The following is a 13,298-nucleotide window of genomic DNA, read 5'->3' as shown; positions in this document are numbered from 1 at the left end:
TTTTTAGAAAATAACATTACAAATATACTTTTTCCTCACTTACGGTACGCCAGTTGCGATTAGTTTACACGTAGAATTCACTACGTACTCGTGTATACAGGATACGGCAACGCTTGCCGTGCGGCAAAAGGCGATGACGGTAGCCAATCAACTTATAACTTTTCCATAAGACCGAAAGATTGATTGGCTATCGTCCTGTGTGCAGGAGCCATAATGCGGCGTCTACAATAGAGATTTTAAGCTCTAAGCCTTAAGAAATTGACCAATCACAGTCGAGTATTGTTCTCATACTTGATAGACGCCGCATTACACTTTCTAAACAGATTTTCACAAGTTTTCTTAGCTTTCCTTCTTTCCTATGTCTGAGGCTGCGATCGAGAAGACGCTAGAGATGCTTCGTAGCATTGCATTAACCAATTAAAATAAAGAAATCTTTACTCTCTTTGCCCTGATTGGTCAATTAAACGGTTCGAAGCATTTCTAGGGTCTTTCCGACCGCAGTCTGAATTCTGAATATATATTTATCTCATTTCAAGTATAAAGGAATTTCTATTAAGCGAAACTAACCTAATTATATGTTCTAAGCATTTTCAACATGGAATTTATACAACCTGTAAATTATTCGGAAAGTTCAGACGAAGAAGACGATGTAAGTTGAAATGATTGTATTAAAAATAAGGTAGACGTATATGTGTGTATATTAAAACATTATTTCACATGATATTATTTTTATGAATACATTTTTATTTTATTTCGGATTTTTTAACATCCTTCGAACGATACCGGGTCCATAATAGAATTTCGATTTTACATGTTTTTGAATAAGGGAATATATATTAGATTTCTATTAGTTTCAGCCAAGAAAGCAAAAAAAGAAAGGAAATAAAGACTTTGATAGTAGCTTCGAATTTATAAGCAATACAGCTGAATACAATCAGGATCCTTGGAATGATTTAAGCAAATATATTAAACGTAAGCCAAAAACGAAATTAGATGATAAGATAAAGAAGATTCGAAAGGAATATAGCAAACAGGTGTGTGATATTATCATCTATATTATTTAAAAATTATGACATGCAACATAAATTGTATCAAATATTATTATTACAATTTGTATGAAATTACTTAGAAGAAATTGTTGAATTATATTTGTTAGGATGGAACAGAGGATGATCCTATTAAAATCGAACCAGAAATAGATCAAAATGATGATACCATTTCCCTATCTGAGAATGAGCTCAAAAAAGGTATACATACAGGATGTCCCAGATCATTTGGAACAATACTCGTGTACAGATAGAGCAAACCAAACTGAGTCGAAAGGTTATCTTTTATTTTTTTTTTATAATCCTTAATACAGGAGTTATTATTGAGTAAAGTCTGATCAATCAGTGCCAACCTTTAGTCAGGCGCACGTCGGTGAACCGCGCGCCGTGAAGTGTGCACTGCCGCATACTATCGGGCGCGCGGCTCACCGACGTGCGCCCGGCTAAAGATCGGTGCTGATTGGCCAGACTTCACTTAATAATAACTCCTTTATTAAGCGTTATAAAAAAAAATGATACAGGACTTTTTGACTCAGTTTGGTCCACTCTATCTGCACACAAGTATTGATCTAGGACACTCTGTATATTTAATTTATTTATATGATAAAACAAATTTGTAAAAATTATAAATTCTATAGACATTACTTATGCTTGCACAATACAAAATATTTAATTATATTATAAAATATATCTTTGAGACTATGTAAATAAAATATATATATATATCTTATTTATTAATTTATTGTAGATACTGTTAAGACCAAGGAAAAGAAAAAGAAAATAAAAAAATTTGTTAAAGAAAATGATGAAGAAACACTTGATTTTGAGGAATATACAGATTTTCAAACATATTCTACATTTTATCAAATGAATTTGTCTAGGCCTTTGTTAAAGGTACAAAATATGTAGTAAATAATTAGTAAAATAATTACTGAGATAATATATATACACACAATAATATTTTAAATATGTAAGGAAATATGTTGAATATGTAAGTGAACTTGGTAAAAAAGTGTAATGTAAAAGATACTGGTTTTTATAAATTTCTAGGCTATAACAGCAATGAATTTTGTACAACCGACTCCCATACAAGCTACTTCCATTCCTGTAGCTTTAATGGGTCGTGACATTTGTGGTTGTGCAGCAACAGGTACTGGCAAAACTGCGGCTTATATGCTCCCAACTTTAGAAAGATTATTATACAGGCCGCTGGATGGACCTGCTGTTTCACGTGTTCTTGTACTTGTACCTACTAGAGAGCTGGGAGTACAAGTTTATCAAGTAACAAAACAGCTAACACAATTTACAACAATAGAAGTTGGTTTGTCTGTAGGTGGATTGGATGTGAAAATACAAGTGAGTTATTTTGTCTCTTTTGTATAAACTTCTTTTATATAAATTATCTCCAATCAGATAACACACCTAATAAATTTAACATATTTTTATAATGCAGGAAAGTGTATTAAGAAAAAATCCAGATATTGTAATAGCAACTCCTGGAAGGTTAATTGATCACTTAAAAAATGCACCTACTTTTTCATTGAACAATATAGAAGTATTAATTCTAGATGAAGCTGATAGGTAAAAAATAATTAATATATGAATATATTCTTGTATACATAAATATGTATATGTATAATTAGTGAGTCTATATATTTGATTTAAGAATGTTAGATGAATATTTTGCTGAACAAATGAAATACATTGTTAAGCAATGTGCAAGAACCAGACAGACTATCCTTTTCTCTGCTACTATGACAGAAGAAGTCAAAGATTTAGCAGCAGTATCTCTTGACAAACCTATTAAAATATTTATGGATAGCAATCAAGATGTAGCCTTTAACCTACGCCAAGAATTTATTCGGTAAGTAAAATCCATTTATAATATTTTCATATTTTTTATTATTACTCTTTTTTTTTTATTACTTTCAACAAATGTGATTTTAGTATACGTAAGGAAAGAGAAGGAGATCGTGAAGCAATCCTAGCAGCATTAGTTTGTCGAATTTTTCATGATCATACCATGATTTTTGTACAAACAAAAAGACAAGCCCATAGATTGCATATTTTACTGGGATTATTAGGCTTGAAAGTATATAAATCTTTAATATTAGTGAAATTAATAATTACATTTATATATTTTATTTATTTTTTTTTTTTCTTACACTTAACCAGGTTGGAGAACTTCATGGTAATCTCACACAACCACAGCGATTGGAAAATCTCCAGAAGTTTAAAGAGGAAGAAATTGATATTTTATTAGCAACTGATGTCGCTGCAAGAGGTTTGGATATAAGCGGTGTAAAAACTGTGATTAATTTTGTGATGCCTGTTACTTTACAACATTATATACACAGGTATAATTTCTAATTAACGCAGTTCATATACCAGAGATATAACAAAAAAATTATTTTTTGTAATTATTAGAGTTGGAAGAACTGCAAGAGCAGGCCGTGGAGGTGTTTCTGTATCATTAGCTGGTGAACAGGAACGTTCTTTAGTGAAAGAAATTATTAAGCAAGCAAAAAATCCAATCAAAAATAGAATAATATCACCTGACATAATAGAAAAATACAATAAGAAATTACAATCGCTAGAAGCAGATGTAGAAAGAATTTTACAAGAAGAAAAAAATGAGAAAGAGTTGGCTAAAATAGAGAATCAAGCTAATCGTGTTGAAAAATTACTTAAAAATGAAGATGGCAAAGAATGTCAGAGAAGTTGGTTCCAAACTAAAAACGAAAAAAAGAAGGAAAAAGGTAAACAAGAGAGTTGTGTGACACATTTTAATATATTTTACGTTTTACTCTCTAATAGTAATATACAATCACGTACTATCAACTACTGAAATTTTTTGTATACTTTCAGATAATCTTCGATTAAGTAAAAAAAAAGTTCACAAAAATAAAAAGCCTGAAAAAGATCCTTCCAACATAGTGGAAGAAAAAAAGAAGAAAACGCAAAACGAACCTAAGAAGGATACAGCCGAAGATAGAGCTAAGAGAGAATTAGAAAAGATAGCTGCCTATCAAGCGCGATTAGCCAAAAAGAGCAACAAGCAAAAGAAGATTAGAGTAGTTATGGATGAATATAATCGTGACTTTACTAAAAAAAGTATAGTTTTATATTATTTTATAATATCGACAGAATTTCTCTCTTCTAACAGATTGTTATTTCAGGATCATTGAAACGATCAAGATCGTCCTTTACCACTGATCTAACGGACACAAGCAAAAAAGGTGTCAAAAGAATGCGATATGAGTGAGTATTTTTTTATCAAAATTGAAAGACAGAAAAAGATATAGATATTTCTCTCTCTCTATATATATATGTATATATATGTATATAGTATATTAATCTTTATATACACAGTGTATATTAATCTTTATTATATATTTTAGGGCAAATGTTATGAAAAAACAAAATACATCTAAAATGCAACAAAAAAATATAGCGAAAAAAGGCCAAAAAATATTTTCTAAAAAACGTTAATTTTATAATGTAACATAATTCTGTAATTAAATACATGGCATATTATTAAATTTGCGTGTGTTTTATTATAGAATGATTATATAATACGCGATACGTTTCATAGATTGACTTATGAATAGCACTGATTGACTGTTTAATCAGATTATGTATACTTTTCATAGTTTATGCACTGTTTGAAAAAATTGCAGTATTATACAGGAAAATAATTGCATACTTGCATCATTTCAATAGAGAAGTATAATGGATAATGATATTTATTGATAGAAATATATATTTCTAGTGAGAGAAAAATGATATGAAAAATATATATTAATGACAATGTAAGAGAAAAAATAACATTATATAAATATTTCTATATTTTTACAAATTGAAAAATTACGCAGTAGTTGAACATTGCATTGTAATTTCTATGGAAAGATAATAGATTCGTTAATTCTATAATTATTAATACGATTTCAATCACTCATCATTCATGAATTCGTTCGCAATTTCCATTCATTTTTAGATCTAATATAATATTAAATGTTTAAATTAATAATTATAATGTTGAGAACTTAAGTATTTTAAAACCTAGATTCACTTGATTTAAACTTTATGCTTAAAATTCATACTAAAAAATTTTTCTATTGTTCGAATATTTAATAAATAAAATCGAAACAATAACATCCAAAAGAATGTTAAAAATACACACGTAAATACAATATGTAAAAATACATATGTGTAGCAAAAATTGCATGTATATTAATTTAAATTAAGGTATTACACAATAATCGTTTGCAATTGATATAATTTTAATTTTATGTTTATTTATAAATACAAAAGTTGAAGGTTTTCGCACAAGTTCTCGCAATATTCATTTTTTCATTATTACACATATAGGTCATACTTAATGTGTATCAATTATAATAATCGCGACTAAAATGTGGCGATAATCGTATTGTTAAAAACCAGCAACTTTGGATCACAAAGCCAATAAACACACAACTTCTTATTTAATATATTGTTTATGCAACAAAATTATAGTGTTTTCTTTTGTTGTTTATAAAGTGACGATATATTTGATATATCTGGATATATTCCTTTTGCAGAAAATGGAGTTGTATGTGGTTAATTCATTTATTAAAGTTGACAATATTGTTTACATATACTTGCTGTTTAAACTGAATACTATTTTTCAAGCAAAAATGTCGTAATTAAATGTTTGCAAAGTAAAAGAAAAAAAAACAAAGAACGATCTTTATCTCCTAGTGTAATAGTGAATGCAATATCAAGTGAATAAACAAATGCGAAAAAAGAAAGAACATCAATTCAAGAGATACGTTATATAATTTACAAACAATTCTCATGTTCATATAACTCTCAAATTTTATAATTCGTAAAATTAAGGAGAAGTATGAATATAATTCAGTATCTTGTTATCAACACAAAACAAATTTATGGATTTGTATTTACCTGTGAGAAATTGATAACATTTTTGTTCCACTTTTTTTTTTCTTTACTCACAAGTTGCAAGTCCAAAGAGATTTCTGCATTGTAAGCCTGACATTAATGTGTCATAATCTTAATATCTTACACTCTAAAGATACACGAACGACTTAGGTTTATTAATCGTTATACATAATCAAAATATTCTGTTTTCTAATTTATAAAGTATTTTTTAGATTCTTTAATCTTTTTTCTTATCCTCACATACTCTTTAAGTCTTTTCCCATCCCAATATTCCCCGGATATAGTCCAATCACTGAATTATTTATTTACTTTATCCGACTCCCGTAATGCCCTCTTTGCTGGTGGTTCCTCAATCTAAAAGTAAGTGTGAAAAATAAGATTAGGAAAACATTTTGTCAATATTTTCAAGAAATTTTGCTTTAAGACAGAAATCAACTTACCTCCTCCTCTAAGCCAGGTAATTGAATTCTGGTCTCTGATGCCTCGGCAGGCTGCAAATAAATTTACTTAAACAATCAAACATGTTCACATCTAAATATATTAGACTATTTAAAGAAAACCTTCACAAGAGCATATATTATTCTAACATTATATCCAAGTTACCTGTGCATCGATACATTCCATTTCTCCAATTTGCAGCTTGAAATCATTAAAATTATACATATCCGAAGAATTAAATGTGATATTTTTTACAATTAATTTTTTAATCTACTATATATATATATATATATATATATATATATATATATATATTATACATATATATATATTATACATATTATATTATATATATATTATATATATTATATTATATATATATATTATACATATATATATATATATATTTCGTCATTTAATGAATAGAAATGTCTATGTCTATGTCTATATTTAATTACGAATTAAATTAAGCAAGCTAAATATTCTATAAGCAATCGCAGAATTGTTTTAAAAATTATCTTACCCTTGCATCTGTTTCATTAGGTCCAATACCCACTTCCTTCTGTTGTTTGGATTTAGTTCTGCGTTGTGATTTTTCATTGACTGTATGTGTATTGTGGAATGATCCCTTTCCTTTTGGATTCATCATATTCACTTGCAATTCCGCAGGTAAATAATTCTTAGTATTAGCCACCATATCGTCCACTCGTTTGAAGTACATTGTGGGTATCCGTGTCTCGCTTGGAAACTCCTTCATGTCGAAATTGGTAGTCTTTGTGTATATTACATTCATCGCCAAATCACAAACGGCCCACAATTTCTATGTATGTGTACAAAAATGTAAATCAATTTACCGATGAATTATTTTATCGAAAAAGAGAATGTTAAAAGTAATTTGTGATAATTACATAATTCATTGCATTGTTTTCAGGGTTGAGCGCATCCTTATGACTTTTCATACGTTCTACGAGATTTTTGTAAAATCCGTAACAATAATATTCGTTCTTTGTGATGAGAGGTTCCAAAATAAACCAGAGACATTGTTGAATAATTTTTAACTGACTGACCATTATGTGGCTCGTAAATTCGGGATCATGCGCAAGAATAGCTACCGCAAAAACCAACATATAATCTGGCAAAATATGGGGTAGTTGACCTGTAAAATCGGGAAATAGCAAAAATTTTTAGAGCAATGAAATAGTAAAAACAATATTAAATAATCTATTTCGATTATCCTTTACTAATTAATTTCTTACCCATAGCTCGCTCGACAGTACCCAATGAAAGTGTCTTCACATAATCTCTCCTCTTATTTATGTCTGTTTGCATATATGTTTTCAGTAAACATTTTAACCTTTTGTCTTGTTCTTTGCCAGCTAGTGCGTAATATCCCATGAAATCCAGTGGCAAACATTTATTTGGAATTCCTCTTACAAGACCTTTGTGCAATTTATTACCAAAAGCTTCTCTGACTTGAGAAACTTCATCCTATATATCAAGTCAATACAATTAAATAAATTTTATTAATTACAATTAAAACTTGTTTTTTATTATATTAAACATTTAAAAAAATATATGCTTGTACCAAACGTACCACCATGAGTTGTGAAAGATTGTAAAATTGTTCTGCAGTAAATTGATCTCCAACGCCCTTCTGCTCGCATATTTTCAACATTGAACAACCCGCTTGCAATCGTAACCAACTCATTTCAGCTTTGCTTAGCCGCCCCTGCGACAACAGGTCTCCTTTGTTCACCATGAAGGCATTCAGCATTCTGAATGTCTTTTGCGCCGATAACACGTCACTCTTTAATCCTAATAGCCAACGCGCCATGCATTTTAAACCTTCCAATCTGCATCGTGTCTCTTCAGGTAATTGATCCTCCCTACACCAGTCTCCTTCAATAATCTCGGAGGTTTGCTCGCTGCTTTCCTTCACTAATAATTCTTTAACTATCTGCAGAAATAAAGATTGTATCTCATATGTATTACAATTGTGTAAAGCGCCCAGAAATTCATTAATGTTACAACTTTGTTTTCACCTACTTTTCTGGAAACCATATTTTTTATTTGTATTTGATATTTGTCCGGCAAATTATATGCTATATGACCTAACGTGACTATAGACGTTCGATAATATTCCGATGTCGGTGTTAGCGTGTTCTTAATTCTCTCGATGATTTCGGGGAAAATGGTGTCGTGAATGTTAGTCATGTTAACGAATAAACATCTCACGGCCTGTTTTGCCTGCTTTGGTGTTCCCGTTTCGGCAAAGTTCTTACATATTGGCACCATAAGATTCATGATATCTGGTGCTACATCGCGCAAAGGTTTGTATTTTCCCAAAAATGTGAAGATGGAGAGAACTAATGGTGCCACCATTTCGTCTTCTAATTCGAGCAGATTGACCAGTTGCATCAAAATATCATTATGTAGGAAATGCGAGCCAAATACAAACGACAGCATCTAAAATATTTCGGATAATGCACGCCTCTAATTACAAAATGTGATTACAAAATATAATTTCAATTTATTAAAAATTTTAAAATGTATATATATATATAAATATTATATATATTTATAAATTTGTATATTTAAGAATATAAAAATGTCGACTTACCACTAATAATCTCAATCCTTTCTCGCCGGCATTATTTGGGTTAAGGCCGACCTCTTCTATCACGTTACCTCCTTTCAAACAATCTAAGACGTATCCTATCAAAACCTAAAAAAATTTTCTTATAAAAAATGTTTCTTCATATAAAAAAAAAAAAAAAAAAATATATATATATATATATATATATATATATATATATATAGACATTTTCGAAAATAAAATGCCTACCCTAATTGCCTCTTCATCAATCATAACAGAGCTTACTCTTTCGAGTAGCATCTTAATCGTGTTGTAATATAAATTAGTCATAACAGGCTGTCCTAATTTTTTGAGGACTTTAGTTATCGTTTCAGCACATTCCTTACAGGAAACATTCGGTTGTACGATCGTCTCCATTTCCTGCAATAATCTAGCTTCTTTCTTCATGTGACCGCTAAATTTTTGAAGAAACTCTTGCACTTTCATAGGATCTGGCAAAAAGCGCGATATCTGATGAATCTTCGTCACTAGTTCGTTTTTAGCATCCGGTTTTTTCACGATATCTATCCACTCGACTACTGCTCTTCGCACACTAAGTATATACATAATCAATTTGTATCAAAATAAAAAATGTTTTTTTTTATGATCATATACAAACTAAAGTAATTAATGTATAACACATACGCAAGTTGATGCTTCTGAAGTTCCACAAAAGCTTTGGAAGCATAATCATCAATTGTACCTAGGAGATGGTACAATTTTTTCATTCTTTCCTCAGCAGCTAGCTGATAAGGTACTAAGCATGTATTTAGCAATCTCTCCACTAACAATCTGTCTTCCATTCCTGCCATATAATAACCATGCAATATTTTATCTTTTATCCAAATAACTGCCTTCTTTGTTGCCTGTGGCACATCCGCATCATTCAGATGTTTCTTGTATATCATAGCTAATCCAGACATTGCCTCTTTTCGTATTTTAAACTAGAAATATAATCATTAGTAAGGTCAAACCACAAGTTGTAATGTTTAATTTTAAACTTAGACAATTTTTTAACACTTAGACAATGGATTTAATATTTTACCTTTTTGTCCAATGTTCTTTCTTTGACAAATTCAAGTAAATCCTCACTATCCGACACAACTTCGAAGTCTCGTCTTGCAGTTGTCACAATAGCCATCACGACTTCGTAACGGACACTCTCATCAGCGTCGTGTTGTCTTAACTTCAAAGTATCTGTGATATCCTTCCTTAATTCAGGATGATTTAGCAAAAAATGCATCGAATACTGCACACATTTAATACGAATGGACACGCTAATATCGTTAAATCGTCCTAGAAATGCTCTCCATAACTGTGTATGCTGTACAGCCAATTGCGAACCCTTTTCAGAGAACATTCTCGCTAACAATGCCACAGCGCCCAATCTTTCAGTCTCGGAGGAGGATTTCAATTTGCACTCTAATTGTGGAAGGACGGACAGCAAGACACTCGGACATATGTGATTCAATTCGTAAATCAGATCATACACCTTCTTGCAAATCTGCAAACTCTTCTCCTCCTTGCCCAGTATCAAGACATGATTGAAGAACTGTAAAACGCGTAATATATGTTTACAGGAATGCGTACATTCGTTTCTGGACGGAAATCTTTCACGTTCTCGTTACTCACTGCTTGAATGTACGGTTCTAATGTATCGCTACATTTAATCACCAGCTCTTTAGCAAGCAAATACGCATTCTTTTTTTGCGTTTTGTTTGGCTCTACAATATTCATAAGTATAATATCCAGAAGTTCGTTGCTGACAATATCCGATTCGGTAATCAGTGGGCACAGAACATCTAGCATGAAACTTTTAACTTTGCCAGAATGTTCATCACTAAAAACAGATTGCATTGGCCACATTACATTTGTAGAAATTTTAACAGTTATTTTCTTTTTTATTTTCAAATGTACTTACTTTACAATTTTGAACATGAGAGAAAATAATGCACAAAAAATCTCTTGGCAATCCTCTAACTCAAAGCACATATTAAATGATTTGACATAAGCTAAATTCTCAAGTAGGTAAAAATACCTCTTAAAGGCAGGATCTTTAGGATCTTTTAAACCTGCCAGTTGTTTAATAAGAAATAAAAATATTGTCTTGACCTAAAAAGCCATATTAAAAACAGTAATGTTAAATTATTTTATGTAATCTAATTAATATTTATTATTTTAATTTATACAAATATAATAAAATTACTTGATAAATTACTATTAATTAGAATTTATATCTTTACCTGATCAGCATCTTTATAAGGAGCCTCTGGTGCATAAACTCTTAAAACATCTGCAATACAGCAAGCGATTAATAGTTGTACATCTTTACTCTGATGCATCAGAAAGTGCTCTTCTGCCAAATGTAGCGCAAGTGGAATATATTGTTGGTACATTCCTTCATCTTGTCCCATAGCTTGTAATGTGTGTGCTAGTGTCTATACAGTTATTATATTTTAATATTATATATTTTTGTACATAATATATATTGTTTATTCATAGCAGCACACGATGTCATGCAAAAAATTATACCTTAAGTCTCCTGATTAATTCATCTGGACCTAAATCTTCACTGACCGATCTACACCCTGCTGGGTATACTATTTCTGACATGATGGTTACTTGATAAACCAATCAAATGTAACAAGCACTTTATTTTGATGTATTCTAAAACACGGTCCAAATTCTGCAATATAATATTTATTTATATACAACATTTTATACTATATAATTAATTTTTATATTATATTTTATAATATATATTTTAAATTTTAAAAAGGATTAAAATATAGGAAAAATATGACTAATATTTTTAATGATTTCATTTCCTTTGCATGGTTCATATTAAATAATATGACTACTGATATCTTATCACATATGTATGCTCTACTTCTGAAAGTATAATCATGTTTCAGAAAATACAACATATGCATAATATTTGAAGAAAAAGCAGGAAAAGTTTGCATAAATTTATATAAAGTTACCAAAAATATTATATTATATTTTGAACAGCAGTTTCTATACATGTCATATTACAACTTTTTATACAACACATTCCTAACATCATCTTAAATCACATTTGTATATTATAACGGTAAATATTACCATAAAGTATATTTGTAATATAATATTATAAATACGGGATATTATATGGCAAAATAACAATTGTGCATTTTGATATATCATAGAACAAGAGTATGTGATAATGATTTAAATATTAGATGCTGTAATAACTAAAACAAACACTTTGTCAATCTTTGCAGACCGTGTAAGCCTCTCTGCAATATGATATATATAAATTAATTAATTAATCTTAATTTATTTTACACAAGATATTAAGAAAAAAATTCTCTTTACTTTATGAATAGGCGAGTGAAAGTATTACCAAAGGAAAATATATATTAAACTCAATGTCATTTATATTAATACATTAATAAGCATACTATTGTTAGGAAATTTTTTCCCCCCCTTTCTTTTTCTTTGCAGAGCGCTTCCAACTCGAAAAAGTTATCAGATTGGTTTCGAGGTTATGTGCATTCGCCGTGCACGTATACAAGCCACGACGTAAACAAGATTCTCGCGTAACGAAGTTGGTAAGAAGTTTCGGAATACGAAAATGCCGCGGCGGAAAACAAGAGGAGCGGTATTATTAATGCGGTTAAACATTACCTGGAGATATGCATAGGCCTGTGACACTCAAAATATCAATAAAGCAAATATATCCGCAAAAGAGGTCTCACTGCACTGTAGATCGCTTCTTTCGGAGAGTTCACTGTCCGGGCGAACAAGTCGCCAATTCCCAATTCCTTAATTTACTAAGTGCGCGCGTATCGTCTGCGACATAATTTGCGCGATTTTCTCGAAACACTTAGCATGGTCGGGGAAGGACTGAAAATGTCAGCGGAGAAACAGTGGCGGAATCGGTCTCAATACGCGTTTAAGCGTATCAAAGGACGCGAATTCGTTCGTCTGAAGTTGCCGACCACGGCGATGCGATGATGCGATGCGTCGCTACATTACCAAAGTTGCATTTGAAAATTTATACTCGCCGGAATAGAGTAACCAATCGAAATAAAAGAGGCCGAAAATTTCTTTGTCTTGATTGGTCAATCTATTCCACCCGACAATTAGATTTACGAATGCAATCCGGTCTGACTTGACTCCTCAAATTCTATTGGTCAACGCCCCGCGATCGTATGGCGCGAAGTTGCTGCTGTTTTGGACGATTTATCTCGACG

General features: G+C 30.7%; 2 protein-coding genes across 4 annotated transcripts; one reads left to right on the top strand and one right to left on the bottom strand.

Annotated features, from left to right (window-relative positions):
* The first annotated feature begins 366 nt into the window (after positions 1-366).
* On the top strand, positions 367-4,860 carry Rs1 (Dead-box helicase Rs1). Of its 2 annotated transcripts, XM_070306914.1 has the most exons (13): positions 367-649; positions 852-1,034; positions 1,157-1,247; positions 1,795-1,940; positions 2,097-2,402; positions 2,500-2,627; positions 2,713-2,910; positions 2,994-3,138; positions 3,222-3,403; positions 3,474-3,805; positions 3,915-4,160; positions 4,226-4,307; positions 4,448-4,859. In XM_070306914.1, the coding sequence occupies exons 1-13, from the start codon at positions 596-598 to the stop codon at positions 4,536-4,538; spliced, it is 2,184 nt and encodes a 727-aa protein (XP_070163015.1). In that variant the 5' UTR covers positions 367-595; the 3' UTR covers positions 4,539-4,859. The 2 variants fall into 2 exon arrangements, with proteins under 2 accessions (XP_070163015.1, XP_070163016.1); XM_070306915.1 differs by lacking the exon at positions 367-649 and having other exon boundaries at positions 947-1,034; positions 1,157-1,323; positions 4,448-4,860.
* A 460-nt stretch (positions 4,861-5,320) lies between these two features.
* Pds5 (cohesin associated factor B pds5) lies at positions 5,321-13,057 on the bottom strand. 2 transcript variants are annotated; one of them, XM_070307143.1, is made up of 17 exons: positions 12,730-13,057; positions 11,593-11,746; positions 11,304-11,498; positions 10,982-11,172; positions 10,693-10,900; positions 10,106-10,612; positions 9,706-10,004; positions 9,271-9,613; positions 9,046-9,150; positions 8,472-8,891; positions 8,020-8,382; positions 7,682-7,913; positions 7,334-7,581; positions 6,949-7,245; positions 6,591-6,626; positions 6,428-6,478; positions 5,321-6,341 (listed from the first exon to the last, which is right to left on the bottom strand). In XM_070307143.1, exons 2-17 carry the CDS (start codon positions 11,671-11,673, stop codon positions 6,285-6,287), a joined length of 3,633 nt encoding a protein of 1,210 aa, XP_070163244.1. In that variant the 5' UTR covers positions 11,674-11,746; positions 12,730-13,057; the 3' UTR covers positions 5,321-6,284. The 2 variants fall into 2 exon arrangements, with proteins under 2 accessions (XP_070163244.1, XP_070163245.1); XM_070307144.1 differs by lacking the exon at positions 6,591-6,626 and having other exon boundaries at positions 5,322-6,341.
* Between the last annotated feature and the right edge of the window lie 241 nt (positions 13,058-13,298).

Source organism: Polyergus mexicanus, unplaced genomic scaffold (assembly GCF_030449975.1).
Source record: "Polyergus mexicanus isolate NDT 795.1 unplaced genomic scaffold, iyPolMexi1.0 SCAF_14, whole genome shotgun sequence".
NCBI classification, from domain to species: Eukaryota; Metazoa; Arthropoda; class Insecta; order Hymenoptera; family Formicidae; genus Polyergus; species Polyergus mexicanus.
The sequence above is the reverse complement of the archived record's forward strand: the minus strand, read 5'-3'. Positions and strand labels throughout refer to the sequence as shown.

Bases quoted from the DNA above. Each gene is read 5' to 3' on its own strand.
- Rs1 (XM_070306914.1), top strand. From the start codon at position 596: ATGGAATTTATACAACCTGTAAATTATTCGGAAAGTTCAGACGAAGAA. The intron at 1,035-1,156 runs GTGTGTGATATT...TATATTTGTTAG, and splicing joins GAAAGGAATATAGCAAACAG to GATGGAACAGAGGATGATCC. The intron at 3,139-3,221 runs GTATATAAATCT...ACACTTAACCAG, and splicing joins TGGGATTATTAGGCTTGAAA to GTTGGAGAACTTCATGGTAA.
- Pds5 (XM_070307143.1), bottom strand. From the start codon at position 11,673: ATGTCAGAAATAGTATACCCAGCAGGGTGTAGATCGGTCAGTGAAGAT. The intron at 10,005-10,105 runs GTAAAATATTAA...TTATATTTCTAG, and splicing joins AAAGAACATTGGACAAAAAG to TTTAAAATACGAAAAGAGGC. The intron at 6,627-6,948 runs GTAAGATAATTT...AATGATTTCAAG, and splicing joins CTAATGAAACAGATGCAAGG to CTGCAAATTGGAGAAATGGA.